Source organism: Onychostoma macrolepis, chromosome 02 (assembly GCF_012432095.1).
Source record: "Onychostoma macrolepis isolate SWU-2019 chromosome 02, ASM1243209v1, whole genome shotgun sequence".
Classification (NCBI taxonomy): domain Eukaryota; kingdom Metazoa; phylum Chordata; class Actinopteri; order Cypriniformes; family Cyprinidae; genus Onychostoma; species Onychostoma macrolepis.
Genome location: NC_081156.1, coordinates 15,157,296 through 15,181,707, shown reverse-complemented (window position 1 = coordinate 15,181,707; position 24,412 = coordinate 15,157,296). Strand labels below are relative to the sequence as shown.

Here is a 24,412-nt window from a genome sequence, read left to right as displayed (position 1 = left end):
AGCCTGATAAACCAGCTATAACCAGGCTGGGAGACCAGCTAAAACCAGCCTGACCTGCTTAGGCTGGTGTTAGCTGTTTTTTTCAGCAAGGAAAGTCCCTCCCTTCATTTCAAATTTTTCCATAATCTGTTCAAAACTTAGATGTACGTTACAATACAAAGAAAAGGTCGCAACTTCCATTTCATCACAATTTTAACCAACCTGATAGGTCATGTGACACTGTTACCGTGACAGAGACGACTACAGGTGAACATGGTAACAGTATCAAACAAAATGTAGTAGCTACTACAAGTATGGCATTTCAAATGCAGCTCAAGTCTTGGGGGCAAAAATACCACCGCTTGACCAATTCCAGTTGATTTTATCTTCAAATACACTAGAAAATATCATGTATTGTACAGTCTTTTGTGTGAAACGATTATCAATTGGCCTAAAGCAGTACTTTTGTGGGTGGTGATGTGCTGGGTCAGCATTAAATGGAAGTATTTGAATGGAGTGAAACAGCTCCTCAAATGAGGAAAAAATATTGTGTAGGACTGTGATTTTATGTGAGTGACAGGTTGCTGGGGGGAGGGATTAGTGTCACACACATCATCAGAGAAGAGATGTCATCGGGGGAGGAGTTAACATTTTTGATTAAAGATTATGAGTGCTCCTCAATTGGAAGGGTGCATTAGCTACCACGTCATCAAGCGCTGTTGAAGGATGTCTCAATTTGAAGGATCTTTAGTGGGCAGTCTTCATTTTGTGTCCTTTGTTTGGCCTGTTTTGAAGGATACATCAGGTGTATCCTTTGTGTCCTTCAAATATCCACAAACCTTTGCACACATTCAGATCCATCAAAAATAATTATTTAAAAATGAAACGGCACTGAGCTTGTCCAGTGTCTATGTCAGGGGTGTCAAACTCAGTTCCTGGAGGGCTGCAGTTCTGCAGAGTTTAGTTCCAACCCTGCTCCAACACACATACCATGTAGTTTTCAACTGAGCCTGAAGGAGCTGATTAGCTGCATGTTTGATTAGGGCTGGAGCTAAACTCTGCAGGGCTGTGGCCCTCCAGGAATTGAGTTTGACACCCCTGGTCTATGTAATGCAAGATGAAGCCATTGTTTTCTGTTGTTTTGTTGTAAATAAATCACATAAACTGTGCATAATGGCACAGACAATTGCATTAATAGAAATGTCATTTGAGTAAAAATGCATTAATTTACATTTAAATTTAATAATTTAGCAGACGCTTTGATCGAAAAAGCAACTTACAAATGAGGACAGAAGCAATCAAACCATTAATAGTAAATATATTTTAAGTATTCTTCAGATTGTAATTTTAGTAGTATTTTCTTAACACAGCCATGCACACTTACTAGACTGCCTCATTCTAGTGTTTAATGCTGAGCATGACTCTAGCCTTGAAACCTCAGAGGTTTCTCACCAGAATGGTTGGTTCTGTTTTTATGGTGACTTTGTTTGTAGCTATATTAAGGTCTGTTGCCTCTATTATCTGCGCACTTAAATCTACACTAAATAGATTCATTAGGCTTAACAGCATAATGCGATTGCATAAAAATTAAATGTTTGACAAATACAGTACAAATAGACTAGGCCTACTGCATACGCCTACTTGGTTCATGAGCAGGATACGCCAAATATAGTCCATTAATAAAAAATTGTAATAATTTCATATAAAAAGGTATATGGGTCAGAACATTTTTGCTACACACTGGATCCACACAAGTACTGTTTGGGTGAGATCACATTCTTTTAGTTATTTTAATGCAATGAATAGGCTTAAAACAGTTCTCCTTGACTGATGCATTGAGTGAAACTGGCAGTGGCATGCCTGTAAGAATCTCAGTATCACTGCACATACTCACACTGAGCTGTTCATGAGTCAAACACAGGACTTTAAAGGGTTGTGTTGGTTTGTAGTGAGAGGATTAGCTCGCTAAACATAGACAGATAATAACTTACCGGTCAACCACTAGAGCAAAGCATGAATGAACTTCCACTGATCCTTAGGGAAGAATCATTAGCCTATATGAAATAAACATTTTGTGTGGAGCCCTCACATCTATAGGAGGTCTGTTAGACAAAAGCCTCATCTTTTAACATAAGAGTGTGGTTTTTAAGAAATTACTATTAATGCTGCAAGCTATCCTATTGTATGAATTTGATAATAACCTAGGATTTGAAAGAGATGATTAGAATTCATTTAATTTGATATGATTAGACTACAAGCACTGCAAGTCGTGCCAGGATGCCACAGACTGTTTATATTTGGACTAAGCCGTTCACTTGGTTGATTAGTGGTTACCTAAGCGTTCCAGGTAGCGAGAAAAATCGCTTCCAAGTGTCTGATTCAGAGCACAGGCGAACAGCGACCTCAGACAGCACGATGGAAATATGACACGAAGTCCATTTCAACATCGTGAGTTCTTCTCATGCGAAACAGAAGACTGATGGAAGAGACATTGAAGATGACAAATCATAAAATCGGGCAGCGGAAGTTGGTCGATCGATCAGAGTAAATCAGTTCGCTAGCCGAGGAATTTAATGTGGGCTGTTCAGTTGTAAATGTTTTCCCTGATTGGCTATTTACGTTTCGGCGAACCTGTTTCTGATTTAATTTATCTGGACTTTCGTCGGAGAAATGAGCTGCGTTATGCTAGTGGAGTTTGTGGGGTGTTTATGTAGGCAGCTTCAGCCAGTGAAGTTGCAGCGTTTCGAGCTCGGGTCAAACAAACATGCGGCACATGAACGTGTTTGAGCGCTCCTCCGTGTTCGCCGCGGAGATGATGGAGGTGTTTGATCGGACTCCCACGGAAAAAGAGCTCGTCTCTCAGTCCAAGGAACTCTGTAGAGACTTCATTCACTCCAGAATCGTGAGGGAAGGACTGAGTTGGTCAAAAGTCGAGTTTGATCTGCCCGAGCCACACGGAGCTCTTGTAGATATATCTATGGTGCTGCTAAAACTGGGTAAGAAAACCAGGAGTGAGTGTGAATTGATGCTCTTAACAGGTGTGATGCTATTTCAGAATTTATCATCCAGGACTATTTCATAACATCACAACTCAAAATCCAAAGGCAGCATTCAGATTTCTTTCTTTTGAATTGTCTTTCATAAACTTATACTGTCATTTCTAGCAACTGTGTATTAATGCTGTAAACCCATATTATGTATTTGAGAGGACCAAATGTTGATTCTATCATTGAAAAACACATTTTGGTTGGCCACTGGTTTAAATATAGGAAGGTTGGGGGAACATGTCCCTCTCACTGTCTTTTGAGTGTATATTTAAACAGTTTTGTGGTTTTGTTTTACAGGTGATGAGCTGGAGTGTATGCGCCCATATGTGTATCGTCATATCGCAAAGCAGCTGAACATCAGTGTAGCAGTGGAGGCTGTGGTGTCAGATGCGTTTCTCTCTGTAGCAACAGAGATCCTAGTCATGGGTAAGTGATCTGAAAGATAATATAAAACGTGTTTTATAGACTGTGTTTGTGGGCATGACCTTGTTGTCCCTGCATTGAAGTGTTTAAAAGAATTAACAAACAAAATGAATAAACATTTAAGTATTTTATTATTTTTATTTTCTCTAGGTATCTGCTTGTTTTTATTATTGCTAATTCAGTGCCTATTTTGAGACCAAAAAAACACTGCATATGAGAACATCACTACTATAAATGGAGTGAATTTGGAGATGTGGGATTTGTTCCAAATGTAAATGAAGCGATGTTAGCCTGAGCAGGGTTTGAGGTTTAAAAAAAACAATTCAAGACATTAATTTCATTATGTTTTTATTAAATTACAGTAAAATTGTAATCTAAAACTGGAAGAGCTATTGACTTGAGCCTATTATTGGATTTCAGTGGTTTATTTGAGAGGGACACTTTGATCATCAGTTTAATGACAAGTTCTTCAGTGGTCTTTTTTCGGAACATGGAAAAAACCCTAAAAAGGACATACCCACATTCTTTCCTTTGTACATATTTGGTCACATATTTTATCTGGGTTCTGCTTCTGTTGATGTACATGGTGGTTGCAGGGGAGTCCTAAACCATGGCAGTATCGTTCCACTCTGCCTGATGATCTTCTCACAGACCTTACTACAGAAGATAGAAAGTTGTAAGGTTTGCGAGGAGTTATCCTAAATAAATGCTGAATATGAAGGAACATAAACAATTGGAATAGTCCCTGACTCATGCGTTAGTGAAGCATGGCAGTGTGTCATGTCAGATTTAAAGGTGTGAAAGAAGACATGGCCAATTTAGGACTTGCAACCTTGTGGAATAACCTGTTATCTGAAATGCTGTATGATTATGATTAATGCGTGGAATTGCTTTTACTTTCAAGGGATCACATGGGGCAAAGTGGTGGCCATCTACGCTGTAGCAGCCGGGCTGGCGGTGGACTGTGTGCGTCAGGGCCATCCACTCATGGTGCACACCATAGTGGACAGTCTGGGAGAATTTGTGCGTAGGAACCTGGTCCCATGGCTCAAAAAGAAAGGAGGATGGGTAAGTGTTCATTCTCTGTATTGCCACCTTCATGAACCAAGACTGGTCCTGACCTCTAGAGGCCATATGAGGAAATGAAGTATTGTTACCCACCTGTAGGGATGCTGTGTTAGTGCATTTAATTATTTTCTTTGTGCTACTGCAATTCCATACTATGCGTTGTTTTTTTGTTTACTTTTATTCAGCAAGGACTCCGAAATGACAGTAAAGACATTTATAATGTTACAAAATATCTCTGTTTGAAATAAATGTTCTTGGTTTGTATCATGGTTTACACAAAAATATTAAACAGCAATTAAACTGTTTTCAGCAATGATGATTAAAAAAAAAAAAAAAAAGTAATGTTTCTTGAGCACCAAATCAGCATATTAGAATGATTTCTGGAGGATCATGTGACACCAAAGACTGGAGTAATGGCTGCTGAAAATTCAGCTTTGCATCACAGGAATAAATTGCAATTTAAAATATATTAAAAATGACAAAACGGCTATTTTAAACTGTAATAATATTTCACAATTTACTGTATTTTCTGATCAAATAAATGCAGCCCAGGTGAGAGGAAGATTCTTTTTAAAAATATTATCACAAACTATGTGATATGTGATAGCATGTCAAATGTTTCCTTTTCATCTGTCTTTCCAGGGGGACATTTTAAAATGTGTGGTGAACATGGACTCTAGAGCTCGTGCCCACTGGTTATCAACAGCTGTGTTCACATGGAGGCAATTCTTAAAGACCATGTACATCTACCTGACGAAGTAGCCTTATGCAGGAAATCATCCTGTTGACTGAGAACTGAATCTTTCCCTCCCAGGACTATTTGAATGGTCCATTGTACCGTTTGTGGAGCAAACGGCCTCTCACAAAGGTCATTGCACGTCACCTGGGTTCAACCGCACCTTAATCCTCTTACCTTTCATTATTTCTTTAAAATATACTATGTATAGACTGAAACATACACTATGAACTGACATTGTTGGGGGTGTGGGGTGGCACTGTGAAGGAATATGTGGTATATTCTTTGCTGGAGCAACGTAATATCTGTCTTCCTTAGTTTAAACTGACCCAGAAATATGGTATGCAGGTATTGGAGCTCCTTTTGTGCTGACACATTGCGTGGATTCAATTTATACTGAATATCTGTGGTGATGAGTGAAACATTTTCATGTTTGACAATCTTCAGATTTTTAGTTTTACAAAATTGCTTAAAATGATGTTTGGAGTGTCACTTTGCACTTTCAGTTGTACAGTTTGTGTGGTGTGTGAAACACTGTTGTCACCAGCTGTATACATCTTAAAATAAAAGTTTTAATGTGTGAACTGAGAAAGAAGTTGAACATTTATAAACAGAAAGGCTTCCAGTGGTCATGGAAAACCTGGAAATATCAGGGAAATTATTATAACTTATAAATTTGTACTTTAATATGTTAACTCCAATCTTCAGTATCACATGATCTTTCAGAAATCATTCTAATATGCCGATTTGGTGCTGAAGAAACATTTCCTATTATCAATGTTGAAAATAATTGTGCTGTGTAATATCTTTTGGGAAACAGAGATTCGTTTTTTTTCAGGAGTTAAAGTTAAAAAGAACAGCATGTATTTGCAATTTTTTTTGTCTTTGTAACAATGTAAAAGCCTTTACTGTCACTTTAGATCAATTTAATGCATTGTTGCTCAAAGTATTAATTTTTCAAAAAACACATTAACAACAAACTTTTGATTTATAGTGTGGATTTGGCTTTACTGATTATAAGTCCATAATTTTGAGTGCAATCTCTATTAAACAATTTAAAAATATATATTTTCCTTTTTTTTTTCATGATTACTAAAAAAGCCACATCAATGAATTCAACAAAAGGTAGGGAGCTTTGTTTCTATTAGTGAATTAATGTATACCCAATGAAATGCCATTAAACATAAACACTAAAAGCTTCTTGAGTTGTGATTGGAGAAAACAAATAATCTGGTGGTATTTCAATTATAATTTAATTTGCAAACTTAATCGCAAGAAAACGGATTTAAGAAAATGAACAGCATTTTCTTCAAAGACAGAGTTTGCCATGAACAATTTCACATTTTTATTGTAGTTGCTCTACATTATACAAAATGACCCATTTATATATTGTAACAATATTTGCAAAGCTTGTTTTGTTGGGAAGACAGGCCACATCTATTACTTTAGATAACATTCTTACTCACAGATATATTACCATCACCCACAGGTTGCTATATATAAACCATCAATATTTTGTGTCAGATGAGGACATTAGTACAAGTGCTTTTTACCAACACATCTTCCTCCCACATGACAGCCAGTTAATCAGTCCTGTGGTAAGTGATGTGCAAATGCTGCGTCAGAGGCTGTCCTTCCAGTGCCATAGAGATCGTCTGTTCCAGCCTTCCATCCGGCTTCAACTGGATGTGCCTGGAGATCTGAACACAAATCTAAATGATTAGTGGAACATTTATTCTAAATTTTATGCCAGTCCAGCAATATTGAAGACATATTTTCTTTAGCTTATTGTTTCATTAATCTGACAAGGTGCACATTTTGTGTTATGAGACCTGTTGAACGTAAGGCTGCTTGGCAAAAGATGTTCTAGCCAGGGCAGTACTGTGCAGAGTCAGCTGCTGTCCAGTGAGTTCCCCCTCCTCAATCTCCACAAGACCTGGAAGAGGTAGAAACAGCTGATTTTTAAAAATACATGGTAGTATAGACAGTGCTGGGTAGATTACTTTCAAATTTGTAGTTTGTTAATGATTACAAATGACATTGCCACAATTGTAGTTAGTAACGTAATCTATTAGATTACACATTTTAGGTAATGTACTCTTTAACTACTTTTTGATTACTTTAAGAATCCTCTCGAATAGGATTATTCATATCAGAAAATTCATTGTATTATAATGTATATATTAAGAAAAACTAGAAACTAATCATATACAATTATATAGTTATATACACTACCAGTCAAAAGATTTTGGACAGGAAGAATTTTAATGTTTTTTTAAAAGAATTCTCTTCTGCTCACCAAGCCTGCATTTATTTGATCCGAAACACAGCAAATTTATTCCTATGGTTTCAAAGCTGAATTTTTAGCATCATTACTACAGTCACATGATCTTTCAGTATAATGAAATTATAAAGAAAGAAAATGGACCCTAAACTGGATGTTGTGCAGGAAAAGAAGAGGGTTCATGAGTTAATGAAAAGCTAATCATTAATATAAATTAACAGATGTAACATATTCATAAAATGTAAATAAATAAATAAAAACACTTGATCAATAAAATTAAATATTTTATTTGTCTGTAAGCATGTCATGTGACCATTAACAGAGAATCGATTATGAATAGTGTTCTGCCATTGTGTAAATAATATGTAATCATTTAATCAATAAAAAGTAGCTGTAGTCTGATGATGAGTATTTTAAGTAACAACTCAATTACAAGCACTTAATTTCTGGAATCTGATTACATAAGAAACGGTTTTTTAAAAAAACAAATCAAACACCTGAGTTCTGTGCGATGATAAAGGCCACCCTGTTGGTGCCTGGCTGAATCCTGATGAATCCACACTCCCTGTGAAGTGGCTTTTTGCTCTCAGCGTGAAATGCATTAAACCTGAAATAAATTAAATAATTTCTGACTGTCTGCCTGTAGGTCAGAACATGGCTTAAAGTAAACAAACAAAAAAAAGCCTCTGGGTTGTTTTGTTACTTACATAAAATTGATCACGGGCTGTCCTACATGTGAGAAATGAAGACTCTCTGTGTAGCGAAAAGGCGTGATGGAGGGGAAGGATCCCTCTCCTGGCTCATCGGACTGCCAGGTTCCCAGTAGCCAGTCCAGCGGCAGCACTGCGGGGTTCAGCTCCGCTGTGGAAACACGGAGGGCAGGGAAATAAGTGTTCGTGATGCACCTGCTGTTTATTAAATGCACATTTCATTTTAATGGTAATACATTTGACGTTTGACCTACAGACTACAGCTCGGAAATAATAAGCCATTAGAAATAAAACAAAGGTGTTTATGAATTTAAATAGAATCATCATATTTTCCTACCAGAGTGATTGAATGGGCATGACATTCCGCTTGAATAATTTCAAGTAACCACGAATTTTATCAGTTTAGGTGACACTAAATTTATTTCGCACTGCGGTTGAACTACTATCTATTTGCCATTACAGTGCGTGTCTACTTCCTGATTAGACACTAGGAATTCTGGGAGATGTAGTTATTAGGCGCTCTAACTATACACTTGACGCGGGAAAACTGAAGAACGAAGATTAGAACACTTTTGCTCCACTATGCCTTTTACCGTAGGCTAGCTCATATATATATATATATATATATATATATATATATATATATATAATGTATATAAATGTATATTTAGGTATTATATCAAGTTAACGCAAAAATTAATACACTCGTCTGCAAATAGCTGAAATGGTTAATAATAATGATTTTGTGAATGAAAACCCAAATAAATAGAGCATGACATTAATTTGTAGGCTAACCCTGAAGGCTGCTGTTGACTTTTTATGTTTTCGGGATCTGAGTAGGACTAGAGTATATGGATTAATTAAATACTTGCGTCATTACATTGACTAAAACATAAAAATACACACAGAGAGAACTGAAACAAAATGCTACAGTTTATTTTCCGTGAATTTACTTTACTTTTTACTTTTATAAAAGCCTATTTTTACTTTTATTTTTGAACACAGACGTAACGACACCCATAAAAATAAAAACATAATATTAAACAAAAGAAAAAGAAAATAAAGCTGCTGAAGTGTTGTTTTTAATAAAACAAATATTACCTACGTAACAACACAGCAACAAGTTCATTGTACAGCTATTCATTGTACATTTTTTATTGTCAAACTGTGGGAATCCAATACAACAGACACAATTTAAAAACATTGTAATATTTACATTGTAATTTGATATAATTTTACTTCAATATATAATTGCAGAATGATTTTATGATCCATATAGTTAAACATTTAATTTCAATAAAGCTGAAAAAAAAAAACAGTGCCTATAAAATCAAATAACTTATTTCAGTTTTTTATTTTCAATAATTGAATTGAATTTAAAGGTGCTGTATGTAGGATTTTGACTCTACTAAAGCATAAAAATACCATAATATGTTTGCAGATATTTAATAAACATGCTAAGTTAACATACTTGTTTATCTGAAAAACAATTCTACAGTCAGTTATTCTGCATTCCGCGATAGGCTGATAGGCAGCTCCTTTCAAATTGTCCCGTGCTTGTGTTCGCGCGCTCTGTCTGAAGACCGGGCTTCTACAGCGGGATTTGCAAACACTGAGCACTGTAGCCAATCGACAGCTGTATTGACATTGATTGACAGCTGTAAATCTAGTGATTACATTAAAGGGAGCGCTCTTTGCTCGCTTTTCTGTAGTTAATCTATTCACAGTTTGAATAAAAGCTTTAGTCCGCAATAGTTTTATATTGTTTACACGTTGAATGGTGCTTTCTCTCTCTCTGTTAACTTGTTGGGCTGCGTGTGTTAAATGTTATTATTAAATGTATTATTATTTATTATTAAAATATTAACGCATTAACTCAGAATGACTTGTTAATTGCTTGTTACATTAAAAATAAAATAAAGGTGTTTTGTCTGCCTTATGTAGATTTAATGCGGGTGCGGTTCGGGTCGCGGTTTTTATGTCAAACGGGTCGGGTCGGGTTCGGAATTAAATTAGTGTTGCTGTCGGATAACGGGTCGGGTATTCGGTTAACTACTGCGGGTGCGGGTTTGTCAAACAGGACCCGTGCAGGACTCTGCCTGGAATGTCTGTGTTTGTTATGGTTTGTGAAACCCGCCCACTGCCAGTTTACCCAATTGTATTTCGGCACCAAGGGTTGCCAGTTGGCGGAAAACACAGCTTATTTAATTTCATTCATTGGCATGTGCGCTCGTTCTGTTGGTGTCATTAATCTGGCAACCTGTGTGTGCATCAAAGTCTGAGGAGGAGGGGCCGGGAGAAAAAACCGTCTCCAATATTTTGAATTTGGACTGCAATACCTAGTTCAACCGCTAGGTGTCAATCCTACATACAGCACCTTTAAAGTGTTCATACCCTTAACTCAGTACTTAGCTGAAGCAGCTTTACAGCCTCAAGTCTTTTTGAGTATGATACGACAAGCTTTGCACATCATCATTTGGCAATTATCTGCCATTCTTCACCTCACCTCTTCACCTCTCAGGCTCTGTCAGGTTGGATGGGGGCAGATGCGTATTTTCAGGTTTCTCTAGAAATATTTGATTGGGTTCAAGCCCAGGCTGTGGCTGGGCCACTCAAGGACATTCACAGAGTTGTCCATAAGCCACTCTTGCTGTGTGCTTAGGGTCATTGTCCTGTTGGAATGTGAATCTTCTGCCCAGTCTGAGGTTCTGAATGCTTTTGACTGGGTTTTCATTAAGGCTCTCAATATTTTGGTGCATTGAGCTTTTCTTCTACTCTGAGTCCAAATGTGACATTCTTGTTGGAAATCATGGACGTCGTGTCCTCCGGGCTAAAGAGGAGGGATACCTTCCAGCGTGTTATCAGCGTTCAGTTCAAAAGCCAGCATCTCTGATGGTATGGGGGTGCATAAGTGCATGTGGTATGGGCAGCTTGCATGTTTTGGAAGGCACTATGAATGCTGAAAGGTGTATATAAAGGTTTTAGAGCAACATATGCTCCCCTCCAGATGACGTATATTTCAGGGAAGGCCTTGCGTATTTCAGCAGGACAATGCAAAACCACATACTGCAGCTATTACAACAGCATGGCTTCGTAGTAGAAGTCCAGGTGCTGAATTGACCTATCGGTAAGCCCCTTCCCTCGAACGCAGATGAGCCAATGGCAGTCGATTATCAGTTGCACGGGGAGCGGAACTCGGACATTAGGTTTTCAGCGCCATAGAGATGGAAGATCCGAAGCTCGCATCGGTTTTATGGGGTTTATGCTTCAAAAATGGAAAAATGATGTGCCTGGGTTACTTGTAACACTGATTCCAGGTATCCTGAGAGGATGGGCAATATAATTTATTTTATTACATTTCCTGACTCCAAACAAAACAGAGTAAAATGTCCCTAAGTATTCAACCCCAATATAAATGAAGACAAAAACGTTCATTTTCTGGTTGTCATACACTCATTAAGTTACAATTTTCATCTGCTCAAGCAGAACTTTAAAGGTATCTCTGGCTAAAACTATCTAAAGTTAAAGTTAGTGAGTCCATGCTAACGAACAAACCTAAATAGCATAACGTTACTGTTCTCGCGTCTTGTAGTTACAGTAGGTCAAAAACACAAACGAAGGTCTACATTTCAGTGTCTCCCATGTTAAATTGGTTAAATATACATTAATTTAATCGTACCCTGCGATACATGAACAGTGTTGATCCTGCATGTTGTCATCCGCGATCGTGATCGACCGTAATATGGGACTTCTCCCGCTTGCATTGTGATCTGTAAACCCTCGCTTCCAGTTACCCACCGTATTTATTTTTAAATATTTTATAAATCCCTCCATGGAATATTTAATTGCCATTTGGAGGCTTTCTGTGTCCAAAATTGTGCAAAAACATCGTGGGACGACAAGGGTTTCACACTGCAGTTGTCATTGTAAGACAGTGAGCAACTCCGTTTGTTTGTATGAGGGAGCAACACTAACTAAGGGGGGCGGGGCTTACCGATAGGTCAATTGAAAAGTTAATGATACAGTGTTTTTTGCCTAAAGGATTTCAGTCACAGCTTTTGAATGCGTCAAGGGATGATTCATATAACAGCCTGTGGATGAATCATAAGACTAATGTCAATAACTAGCAATTATCAAAGGTCAAATACTGCTACTTTTTAGTTAGGTCAAATGAACTGAAAGTAAAAATGTCGGTTATGTTGTATAATAAAATATTGTGTAGGACTATACAGTAAGTTGACAGTTTATTTTGAATAAACAAGTGTTTTATTTGAAATGCGCATGCTGTAGTTACTAAAAAGAGACTGAACACTTTTACAAATCAGCAGGTCATATTAAAGTATAGTAACTCCGTGTGTGTGTGTGTGTGTGTGTGTGTTGTTGTTGTTGTTTTGGCAATTAAGCATGTAGAAAATGTATATGAACGAGTTATTCGCTCCATTCATTTATATACAAATTTTCAAGTAAAGATAAAATGTCAATATTCAAAGACTAGCATCACTGTGTCTGGCATTTGATTATTAAACTTCATCTTTTTAGCTCTGAGCAGTAACTTTTATCATTATTACAATAATAGCGAATGAGCTTTATAAATCAATGTGAAAACAAATATCCCGTAGCCTACATAGCCTACATACAAACAAACAAATCAAATTATTATTAATAATAATAGTTAAACATGTTTTAATCAACATTTATTCAAGCTGAACTTGAACTGAGAAAATACCAAAAAAGAGAAAAGTTTCTCTCTTTAAAAAAAACTTTCCGAGATGCTATTGACATTTTAATGACTGAGTCACAGCGCTGTAGAGCTGATCGCAGTCTTGCTCATACCTGGAAACACTATATAGGCAAGTGGAGGTGTGAGACTGGAAGAAGACCAGGGCGAACAGTTACAGGGCAGCAGGTATCCGGGGTTTGCAGGTGACAGGTGAGTGTGCGCGTACTGACCCGAGCATCCCAGACTCCCGAAGGACCGGTGTCCACTCTGATAACCAAAAGCAGAAGAGAAAGCCAACGAGCCCGGGGTTAAAGCAAGTTGTTGAAAAAGTCATGTTGAAAAGCAGTGGTAGCAGTGCTAACAGTTGACTGGCTCGGCTCCATGAAAGGATGTTGCATAGACGCAGCTGAATGAAGGGGAATTTAAAAAAAAAAGTTTCTATAACACCTGAATTTATATTGAAATCATCTGTGGAAAGAGAGGGTTCCCCCTCTGATGAGGTGAGATGTGCAGCGGTGTTTAAAAGGCAGAATTATTTGTTTTGTCTCTGAAACTGAAGCTTGGTTTGTGAGACGTTTGTTTCAAATCTCTGAGAGTTTCAAAGAAAGCTTTGCAGCGAGGAGTGCGCGCTCTGACACATCATCACCTCGTGCCCAATCAGCGCGTGAGCGACATAATACAGTTACAATGACACCAGAAAGAGTGATTTCTGCAGAAAGAGAGACTCAATTAAATTAAAATGACTTTAAAGCTGCCTATAAAAGTTTAGGTAAGCCGCTCTCTCAAACACACACACACACACACACACACGTTTGTTTTAGTGGTTTGCGGGGACTCTCCATAGGCGTAATGGTTTTTATACTGTACAAACTGTATGTGCTATTGCCCTACACCAACCCTACACCTAAACCTACCCCTTACAGGAAACTGTCTGCATTTAAAATATTTTGTGGTCAGCCATTTAGACATAATAACCATATGGTAGATTAAATTAATTTATACTTATTTAGATTGAGTTCCCCTTAACCTAATTAGATTTTGAGTTCACATCACGTATATTGAGTTGAAATAACTTTTTTTGTTAAATTAACTAATTTAATTTAGCAAATGCCACTGATTTACAGTGTATGACATTTCACTATAGGCCTATGACTTCAAAAAGTTATAAAAGATATATAATTAATAATGATAAAGTATATAATTATAAAAGATTCAGTGACTTTGCCACATCCTAATCGAGGTTGTAGTTTCATATTTAAATACATTTTATTTTTCTATCATATTCTGTTCTATTCAAGTTTTTTTTTTTTTTCTAAAGATGTTTCTCCCAACATTATGGTAATGTTAATAAAGTAGCCTGAAATCATAAGGACATGAATACTGTTCTCAGAATGTTTTGATAATAACATAATAACATTTAGCAATTAATTATTAATTTAGAAATTATATTACATTACAATAACGTTCTAAGAATGTTGTTCTAAAAATGTTTTCTCTCAACATTATGAGAACGTTCATTAAGTACAAATAACGTCCTAAAGTCGTTCCAAGAACATTGTTCTAAGAACGTTTTCAATCAGCATTATAAGAACATTCATCAAGTAAAAATGATGTCCTAAAGACGTTCCAAGAACGTTTATTTAAGAACGTTACGTCACACACACACACACACGTTCGTTTTTGTGAAAAGTGGGGACATCCCATAGGCCTAATGGTCTTTATACTGTACTTACTGTATGTGCTATTGCCCTACACCAACCCTACACCTAAACCTACCCCTTACAGGAGACTGTGCATTTCAACTTTCCCCCCCAAAAACCTCACTCTGTATGATTTATAAGCGTTTTGAAAAGTGGGGACATGGGTCAATGTCCTGAAAAGTCACCTTCACCTTGTAATACCTATGTCATACCTTTGTCATTGTACAAATCTATGTCCTGACTTTTCACAAAAACGCACACACACACACACACACACACACACACAAACATTTGTTTTTGTGAAAAGTGGGGACATCCCATAGGCGTAATGGTTTTATACTGTACAAACTGTAGCCTATGTGCTATTGCCCTACACCAACCCTACACCTAAACCTACCCCTTACAGGAGACTGTGCATTTCAACTTTCCCCCCCAAAAACCTCACTCTGTATGATTTATAAGCGTTTTGAAAAGTGGGGACATGGGTCAATGTCCTGAAAAGTCACCTTCACCTTGTAATACCTATGTCATACCTTTGTCATTGTACAAATCTATGTCCTGACTTTTCACAAAAACGCCACACACACACACACACACACACACACACAAACATTTGTTTTTGTGAAAAGTGGGGACATCCCATAGGCGTAATGGTTTTTATACTGTACAAACTGTAGCCTATGTGCTATTGCCCTACACCAACCCTATACACCTAAACCTACCCCTTACAGGAAACTTTGTGCTATTTCAGATTTTCAGTACACTCCATTCTGTGTGATTTATAAGCGTTTTGAAAAGTGGGGACATGGGGAAATGTCCTGAAAAGTCACCTTCTCCTTGTAATACCTGTCATTGTCATTATACAAATTTATGTCCTCATTTGTCACAAAAACACACGCGCGCGGGCACACCCACACCCACACACACTTGAATTTACAGTGCGAGGAGGACACTCTATTAAGTGAACTCTGTCCTTGGTGCTGACAGATTATTTACAACAAAAGCTGTCATAGGCATAACATGTCCATTAATTGTATTTGTAATCAACAATTTAGCTTAAAAGTTATTTAACGAATGCATTATTAAAGAAGGAATTATGAATGCATAAGGGGAAGTGTGTATTGTGTGTGTGTGTGTGTGTGTATATATATATATATATATATATATTCAGCTCTTTTTAATGTCTATATGAATGAATTGTCAGAAGAACTAAGTGATTGTAGGACTGGATGTATGCTTGGTAATACCACAGTCAATCACTATATGTATGCTGATGATAGTTGTTTTTTCCTCAAGTAGTGCTGGTTTTCAACAGTTGCTTAATATATGTTCTGATTATGGGATTAGGTATGATGTGCAATAAAACACAAAAAAGAGTGTTGCCATGATATGTAGAACCAAAGAACATAGAGATTTGAATTTCCCGGATTTTTATTTATCAGGGCAAGTTTTAAATGTATGTACTACAGTAAAATATTTAGGTCATAGCATTAATAATGAAATGAGTGATGACGATGATATGTATAGTCAGCTTCGTAAGTTATATGCTCAAGCAAATATGTTGGTAAGAAAATTTTATATGTGTTCAGATCAGGTAAAGATAAACCTTTTTAGAGCATATTGTACTTCTTTTTATACTGCTCCTTTGTGGGTTAAGTTTAAGAAAGAGAGCCTATGTAAGCTTCAGATTGCGTACAATGACTGTATGAGGATCCTGCTGAAAAAACCAAGATGGTGCAGTGCAAGTGATTTGTTCTGTAAGGCAAGAGTACAATCATTCCCTGCTTTAATGAGAAATTTGATGTATACATTTATTTGTCGGCTGGGCAATTCACATAATAATATTATAATGTTGTTGACAAATGGCTTACAGAAGTGCAATATCAGTCCTCTATGAGGAATTATTGGCATAACTGTCTTTTTTTTAATGTGTACTGTTTTGGTTTGTATTGTCTGTTTCTTGCTAATGGACCTTGAGTCTGGAAATAAAGTTTAATAATAATAATAATATATATTAGTGCTGCTGTCCAATGATTAATCGCATCCAAAATAAAAGTTTTTGTTTACTTTATATATGTATGTGTACTTTGCATATTTATTATATATATATAAATACACACACATATAGTATATATTTTGAAAATATTTACATGTTTATACATTTATATATTCATATTCTTATGTTTTATATAATATATAAATATATTTATTATATAAACATAACATATTTTTCTTAAATATATACATGCATGTGTTTGTGTTTATGTATACACAATAAATATACACAGTATACACATATATATTTTTCTTTTATTTTGGATGCGTTTAATCGCGATTAATTTTTTTTTTTTTCAACTCTCATCACCTTTTCTGACCCATTTCAGTCTCTAATGAGCTGACGAGTTGAATCGGGTGTGTTAGATGAGGGAGACAGTGCTGGGATGCTCCAGGACAGTTTTGAAAACCATTTCAGATGTTCTTAATGTAACTTAATATAACATATTACATGCAAGCACAGTTTTAAGGCAGCTTTAATCGCCTTTTTGGTAACTTCATGCCTTAACTGACCACGACATTGAATGCACGTATAGTTTATTTCGCGCTTTGATATGAATTGATACAGGCTACAGCGCGCGCCGGTTACCGCGCTATTGACTCGCGCCTGCCGCTGAAATGAAGTTGGAGCGCGCGTCTGAAACGTCTCCGGATTGATGTGCTCGTAAAGACGTTCTGCGACTGAATAAATGCACTTCTTGTCAAGAAAAAACAGACAGAAACAGCAGTTATGAGTGGGGTGGCCAATAGGCTCTGCCCCTGCGTTACCGCCTTAAATTTTAACGCGTTAAACTGAAAAAAATAATCGCCTGCGTTAACGCGCTAATTTTGACAATATGTACTGTATTTTAAGTATAATATGTACGCAATTTAATGCGGTAACGCAGGGGCATATATATATATATATGATTAATTTTTTCATACATTTATTTATGTATGTGTTTATTTCGGCTAGCCTATATATTTATTTTTCAGGATCCAACCAATGGCTGTTACTCTCAAACTGTAAGCATACATAATTACTTTTTATAACATTTCCCCCAAATTGTTCAAGAAGAATATGGTACCAAGTATATTATATGTACTAGAAAAGATTGCAGTAATTGTGTTTGGTTTTATTAATCATCTCACAGGCAGTGTGCTCAGAAATTAGTATGAAGTCCCTTTCAAACCAGAGTCAAGCCAAAACACATTCAGTCCAAAGAAGATTTGATTTTATCACATGGACAGATGCAGCTTTGAAGGAAAACACACCTGTTAGCAGGTATTTTAAGAAATAATGAACTTTAATTATCATATTACAGATTTACTGTGTGTTAACATTGTTTAATAATTACAGGGATCACACGAAGGACATCTGCAATGAGACCAGTGTTTTTCTGGGGATGTTCGATGGCCTTTTTTAGAGTTTCTCTAAAGGATTCCTGACACATTTAACACTACGTTGTGTAAGGACGTTCTTGGTTTAACACTGAATGTGGATGACATGTTGACAAAGAGCTTTCTGTCAATTTTGAAAAGAATGAACTATATGTTGAGATGTAATATTTTAGAAATATTGGAAAATTGCTCTGTAAATATTACATGAAATTAGATTTTTAAGACTACCAAAATTTTCAAAAATTAATGCTAAAAGTTTTTGTCTCTGTCTTTTTTTTTACCCCACAGTGTTCTTTTAGCCGTTGGGTTAGGGTTAGTAGTTTTAATTAGCTTTATATAAAAATACAAGTCTATGATATGATATTTACGTAGCTGTAATACACTTTAAGATGTTTATTTCTGTCTTAAAAATATATCAACCTTATAGAAAATCAGCAATTAGTTTGACTCACTAGTTTTGTGCTTGACCAAGCAAATCAGCTGCATCATGTCAATTATAGTTGTGGCAAAAGTTTATTATAATTTTAAACAGCAAATTATTTACAATGATTATAGCTACTGAATCTTAAGCACCTTTGACACTCCCTGTGTCACACCTTATCTGGCCAGTTCACCCATATACAATCAAGAGTAATTTCAATAGAGTCACTACAAATCACTTAACACACTTTAACTGCAATTATCTTCAGCATTCAAAAAGATTACTTCAGTTCATCAGTGCAAAGCATTACACAGGTCTGACATAACTGACAAGAAAAAAAAAAAAAGATTAAATTTGTTGCTGTTCTCCTCTCATTCTCTGGAGGTGACAGTCTTCATCTGCTCCACTGCGCTGGGCTGTAGCATTGTAAATATAGCCATCTCTCGTATCAGTGTTGCTAAAATAGAACATGCTAGTTAGCTTACAACCCATCAACCTAATACGTGTCACAGAACATCTAGATAGATAGATAGATAGATAGATAGATAGATAGATAGAAGGTCTGTGTTGGAGTGAAACTTACGTTTGCATTGTTTTGAATGCGATGCATGTCAAAATTCCTCCCAAAAGTAACAAAGCTCCACCTACCCAGGCAATATAGAGGGCAGGACCAAATGTGTACCTGACCATTCAAAACAAAGATAGAGATAACAGGATTCAGCACCATACAGACACCTGTGAATCATATGTGAGAGAAAAATCTTTTTTTATCATCTTACCTGGAAGCAAATGAATCAGTTTCTCCCATGCCCATACCAGCGCCCAAGCCCATGCCCATGCCATTTCCACAGTCGTTTCCTCCCTTCTCTCCTTGCTTTTGATTGTATTGGGCTGGGTATTCCATCATGAAACTAGGCACCATTTGATCAGCATACACTGATGATCCAGAAATATCAAAAATGCCTGAAAAGAACAAAGATGATGTGTATTATATTGGGAATTATTGTAACAATAACAGTTTGTTAACATAATAGAAACATATTGAAAGATCAGTGGGGTTTAGTTTAGTTACTGAGTAATAATAAGCTTTTGTTTACCAGCAATGATAAACAAAATCCCTGCGCTTAGCACCAGTTTGCCCTTGGTCAGTAGATCCATGCTTCTCATATTGAAGCACTTTAGGCAGAAGAATCCGATGAACACTGCAATCACACCTAGTAAAATCGCAATTATCATCAGAGCTCTTACAGCCTGAAGGATTCCTGAAAAAATACAGGGAAAAGAAAATAAAGCAGAACATTAGATATAGAATATGAATGCTTTTGAATCAATGCTTTTTGTTTTATTTCATCTTTCATCTTTATTTCATAAACTTATTATTAAAGTGATAGTTCACCCAAAAATGAAAATTCTGTCATTTATTCACTCTCATGTCATTACAAACCTGCATGATTTTTTTTTTTTTTTTTTAATGTGGAATACAAAAGAAGATATTTAGAAATTTTGGTTCCCATTGACTTTGATTATGTGGTTAAAAAATATAATGGAAGTCAATGGGAATTAAAACTGTTTTGTTACTAACATTTTTTAAATATATTTTGTGTTCCATACAATGATGGTGAGTAAATGGAGACAGAACTTTCATTTTTGGATGAACTGTGCCTTTAAAAATGGACTTCAGCAGCTGACAACTCCTCCTGAGAGACATGGAAAAACTTTTTATACACCATTATTTTTAGACTAGAAATGTTAGAAATGTTTAGTGAGAAATATCATTACCAGCACAAATTTCAAATTTTAGGTTCAGAAATAGACTAGTCATTTTGGTTGTCATTATTAGGTTTGTACACAGAAAATCGTATTATTTTAACCTACTTGAGAAGCTCACTGTAGAGAGGTCACTGTAGAGAGGTTGACACTCGGCGAGTCCAGTCTCGGACACCTCACAATCCTTCCACAGGCTCTTATAATGGTGGACGGAGGTTGCCTCGTGCTCCTGCTGGTCTTCGGTGCACCAGACATTCATGGCCGTGGCAGCAAGAACTCCAACCGTACCGATGGCTCCTGATACAAAACCTGTGGTCTGTAGTGCTGTGGTACTCATTCTGCTTCTGTCTTCGTTTCTCGTCTAGGATCTGGTGAAGCTGGTGGTGAGAAGTGTTGAGGTTGACTGAGGCTGGACAGGGTGACACTGCTTTTTATAGTGTGAAGGCTCACATGCACACTCATAAAATGATGCTTGATAAGCATTAAGTTGTCATAGTTCCACCTACTTTCAACAAAAATATAAAAGGAGTAATAAAAGGCGTCATCATAAGCAACATCCCTCTGATACTCACTTGATGTGTAATATCTTAGAACAGTTGAGACAGGCCTTACAATGCACACCTAATTATTGGATCATTTTGACTTATGAGTAAACATTTCACTTGAGACAAAGTCTTGTCTTTGCCTTTTCTTCACCTCTGATTGCTCCTCTGCTTAATAATTGACAATTACTGATGCATGAAGAATCAGCAGAGAATGAAAAGAGTCTGCTAACAATGAGTAATTGATGACATTTGTGAGGAAAGCCAAGAAAACATGAGTCCTTGTGGAATGAGCAGGGATTCAAAAATGTTATAGCATTTAATTGCATTAAGGTGCATGTGATAAGATGTATAGTACTGTACATCATCTAATAAATTATGAATAAAAAACAAAGAACACCTTTATGATTGTGCATGATATCATGCAGTTGTAGCTTGTTTATTGTAGTTAATCATTTGGATATGTAGAATGTGTGTGTGTGTGTAGCGCTTTAGAGAGTTAGAAATGTTAGATTAACTATATATATAACTATATATATATTCCGAATTCTGGAAATGTTGGGATGTTTTTTAAATTTGAATAAAATGAAAACTAAAAGACTTTCAAATCACATGAGCCAATATTTTATCCACAATAGGAGAACATAAATATTTAAACGGAGAAATTTTACACTTTTATCCACTAAATGAGCTCATTTAAAATTTGATGCCTGCTACAGATCTCAAAAAAGTTGGCATGGGGTCAACAAAGGGCTGAAAAAGCAAGAAATGTTTGATAAGATTCGGCTGGGAGAAAATCTAGCAACTAATTAACTGACATCAGGTCTGATGTCTTAGAGAAGCAGAGTCTCTCAGAAGTAAAGATGGGCAGAGTCTCTCCAATCTGTGAAAGAGTGCGTAAAAAGATTGTGGAACATTTTAAAAACAACGTTCCTCAACGTCAAATTGCAAAGGCTTTGCAAATCTCATCACCTACAGTGCATGACATTATCAAAAGATTCAGAGAAACAGGAGAAATCTCTGTGCGTAAGGGACAAGGCTGAAGACCTTTGTTTGATGCCCGTGGTCGCATCGGCATCCCACATAGCAATTTTTCTCTGGCCCACATACCGCAATGACTTATGGTCCTAGTGTGTACCAGGTCTGGATTGTGTGGGCCAGAGAAAAATTGCTATGTGGGATCTGAGGTCCTGTATGACCATAGCTGGCCCTATTCTGGTCCTATATGCTGGACCAGATGGGTTCCACATGTCAGCCTCAACAAAACCATAACCAAGCCACTTGATACACACCCCTCCCAGATGAATAGTCACAACAACGACAATATTCTGAACAAATATTTAATCATTTTTAATCAGCAAACCAAGTTGAATTAATCTCACACCTAACACACAGCATTATGGTCAGTTCACACTTTCACAAAAACTATAAAAATAAAATAAAATGCCTATTTGTTTTGCTTGGTCAGTGTGTTCACCCTGTTGGAGTATGGCAGTGTGAATTGGCTTTTAGGTGCTTTGGAAAACAAAAACAAAAAAACAGTAAAAGAAATAGAAATATATATATATATATATATATATATATATATATATATATATATATATATATATTTGTTTAATGTTCATAATTAACACAAAATTCTTAAATAAGACAGTTTCTCTATTTTAGCAATATTCAAGTGTTCATGTACCTGAATAATATCTGCATGAACCGAAGTCTGAAGAGTACACATAATATCTAGTAGACAGCAATCCTTGTGAGTGAGAAGTCTGGTGTGGAGGCTGGATCTTGAACTGACTTCTGTCCAGGTTATCGGTCTTCACGAACTGCCCTGAAATACAATTCAAACAAACAATGTAGTGTGAGGCTCTTACATTCACAATGCTCATTTTGGCCTCGGTAGTGAAGTGTGCAGAAAATTCTGCTGGACTGAAATTTAGTCTTTGGTGAACAGTCATTAAAAGTGCAAATAATATTTTAAGTTTTAAGTATCTTTCAGGCTCGCGTGAGGTTTCCACAAGCAACAAAGTCTGCTTGAACAAAAACTTCACTACATTTAAAGTTTAGAAAATAATATGCATACAGGCTGTTACAGTTTGAAATGAGGTGCGTTCACAGTACTGGTTCTGTCTTACCGTTATTAATTTTAATTTCAAAGAACTTTATTATCATCTGTGTCTTTTTTTGAATTATGATTGACCCCTCTGTAGGTTGTTGTGTATGAAGTGTCCTCAGAGCAGAGTTAAACAAGATGGCCTTGTTGGACATACAGGAACCCAGACAGCAACAGTGTTGGCCCAGATCCGGCCCGCGCAAAATGCAAGCAGGCCAGATGTGGGCCGGATCTGGGCCGACACTGCTTGCTGTCTGGGAAATATTTGATTTTTTTTTTTTTAATATTTGATCAACTTTTGAATGTTTGAGGTTTTACTTACTAGTCAGATGGTTCATGGCGCTTTGGAGATGTTCTTTGACAGGAGATCCGCTCCGCTCCAGCTCTGCAGCACAGCCATCAGCATGGAAGAATAGGAACAATGTGTCACATAGCCAACAAACTACAGCAGAGGTGAAATGCAATAATAATAATAATAATAATAATAATAATATACAAAACATGCAAAAAATCTTAAGATACCAGAATTAATATTTTTAGGTTTTACAGATGCATTTTGATATAGTTTAAATATATTGTGAAAAATTCATATAAAGTTATTTAATAAGATTTCTCAGATCACCTGTGTTTCCTGTATCTCTGTCAGCAGCTCCCATTACAAATTTTCTTGTAACTTCCCCTGTTTTAGGTATTTTTTTCTGACGCTCCTGAAATCACAGTACAATTTATCAATATTTGTTTGCAATGAAAGTTCAAAACGTGTTTGAAATAGTTTCAGCCCATTAGTTCATGTAAGTGACGTCACCGATTGACCCCCACAGTGCAGACTTTTAGGTTAAATTAATTAGCTTATAGTGCCTTCCATTTATCTATCAACAAAGTATCAGCAAAACATTTACAAAACTATCAAAGCCGCTCATCTACACATAAAAGGTGCTTAAAAGCTCAAACGTTCATTAATAAGAGCTCAAATCTATAAGTTAGCTTACCTCTAATTGTTAGCCTCTATAGCTAGTTAATGGTTGTGATGCTATCGGTCTTTTTGAAGACACTAAACCACTCCTGTAAAGTTCAACAGAAACGTGTCAATTACATGTAAGAAAGGGCCAGGAACGGTTGTATGTATTATTTGTGTAACTAACTTTAGGGACTAAACTTACCTGAAAGCAGTGAAAACAGCAGAGAGACAGCCTCTGGCTACTTGTTGTCAGCTGAGTGAGTTGACGCCCTGTTACCATGGTAACCTCCTCCGCTCCAGTTTAAATGAGATTTGAATGCTCAACGCGCGCGCTCAGTGGCAGTCCACACGAACGCGGTTATTTTCAAAACCGCAGATTTTTCTATGCGGTTTGGCCGTTCGTCCTCACGCAAACGCTGCACTGGTCACTGAAACCGAACATTTTGAAAAGCCTTGCCAGGGTGAAGATTTTCAAAAACTCTGGCTGCAGTGTTGCAGTGTTATCGTGT

General features: G+C 36.6%; 3 protein-coding genes and 1 long non-coding RNA gene across 6 annotated transcripts; 2 read left to right on the top strand and 2 right to left on the bottom strand.

Annotated features, from left to right (window-relative positions):
- Positions 1-2,308: 2,308 nt before the first annotated feature.
- Positions 2,309-6,149, top strand: bokb (BCL2 family apoptosis regulator BOK b). The gene is made up of 4 exons (XM_058795697.1): positions 2,309-2,975; positions 3,324-3,452; positions 4,354-4,517; positions 5,160-6,149. Exons 1-4 carry the CDS (start codon positions 2,744-2,746, stop codon positions 5,277-5,279), a joined length of 645 nt encoding a protein of 214 aa, XP_058651680.1. The 5' UTR covers positions 2,309-2,743; the 3' UTR covers positions 5,280-6,149.
- Positions 6,150-6,379: 230 nt separating this feature from the next.
- On the bottom strand, positions 6,380-8,730 carry thap4 (THAP domain containing 4). The gene is made up of 5 exons (XM_058795711.1): positions 8,585-8,730; positions 8,245-8,398; positions 8,035-8,144; positions 7,086-7,189; positions 6,380-6,953 (listed from the first exon to the last, which is right to left on the bottom strand). Exons 1-5 carry the CDS (start codon positions 8,607-8,609, stop codon positions 6,837-6,839), a joined length of 510 nt encoding a protein of 169 aa, XP_058651694.1. The 5' UTR covers positions 8,610-8,730; the 3' UTR covers positions 6,380-6,836.
- An 8,883-nt stretch (positions 8,731-17,613) lies between these two features.
- Positions 17,614-18,338, top strand: LOC131533167 (uncharacterized). The gene is made up of 3 exons (XR_009269060.1): positions 17,614-17,727; positions 17,856-17,986; positions 18,062-18,338. It is a non-coding gene; the product is annotated as an uncharacterized LOC131533167 (long non-coding RNA).
- Positions 18,339-18,610: 272 nt separating this feature from the next.
- LOC131527361 (claudin-18-like) lies at positions 18,611-24,412 on the bottom strand. Of its 3 annotated transcripts, XM_058756403.1 has the most exons (10): positions 24,106-24,412; positions 23,935-24,007; positions 23,568-23,652; positions 23,268-23,330; positions 22,523-22,663; positions 20,399-20,667; positions 19,621-19,785; positions 19,303-19,486; positions 19,107-19,205; positions 18,611-18,980 (listed from the first exon to the last, which is right to left on the bottom strand). In XM_058756403.1, the coding sequence occupies exons 6-10, from the start codon at positions 20,625-20,627 to the stop codon at positions 18,872-18,874; spliced, it is 786 nt and encodes a 261-aa protein (XP_058612386.1). In that variant the 5' UTR covers positions 20,628-20,667; positions 22,523-22,663; positions 23,268-23,330; positions 23,568-23,652; positions 23,935-24,007; positions 24,106-24,412; the 3' UTR covers positions 18,611-18,871. The 3 variants fall into 3 exon arrangements, with proteins under 3 accessions (XP_058612386.1, XP_058612394.1, XP_058612401.1); XM_058756411.1 differs by lacking the exon at positions 23,935-24,007; XM_058756418.1 differs by lacking the exons at positions 22,523-22,663; positions 23,268-23,330; positions 23,568-23,652; positions 23,935-24,007; positions 24,106-24,412 and having other exon boundaries at positions 20,399-20,975.

Coding starts and splice junctions, on each gene's coding strand:
- bokb (XM_058795697.1), top strand. CDS start 2,744: ATGCGGCACATGAACGTGTTTGAGCGCTCCTCCGTGTTCGCCGCGGAG. Junction 2,976..3,323: donor TATGGTGCTGCTAAAACTGG/GTAAGAAAACCA, acceptor TTTGTTTTACAG/GTGATGAGCTGGAGTGTATG. Junction 4,518..5,159: donor TCAAAAAGAAAGGAGGATGG/GTAAGTGTTCAT, acceptor CTGTCTTTCCAG/GGGGACATTTTAAAATGTGT.
- thap4 (XM_058795711.1), bottom strand. CDS start 8,609: ATGTCATGCCCATTCAATCACTCTG. Junction 8,145..8,244: donor CAGCCCGTGATCAATTTTAT/GTAAGTAACAAA, acceptor AATTTATTTCAG/GTTTAATGCATTTCACGCTG. Junction 7,190..8,034: donor TATCATCGCACAGAACTCAG/GTGTTTGATTTG, acceptor TACCTCTTCCAG/GTCTTGTGGAGATTGAGGAG.
- LOC131527361 (XM_058756403.1), bottom strand. CDS start 20,627: ATGAGTACCACAGCACTACAGACCACAGGTTTTGTATCAGGAGCCATC. Junction 19,786..20,398: donor CTCTACAGTGAGCTTCTCAA/GTAGGTTAAAAT, acceptor GTATTTTTTCAG/GAATCCTTCAGGCTGTAAGA. Junction 18,981..19,106: donor GCATTCAAAACAATGCAAAC/GTAAGTTTCACT, acceptor GTTCTATTTTAG/CAACACTGATACGAGAGATG.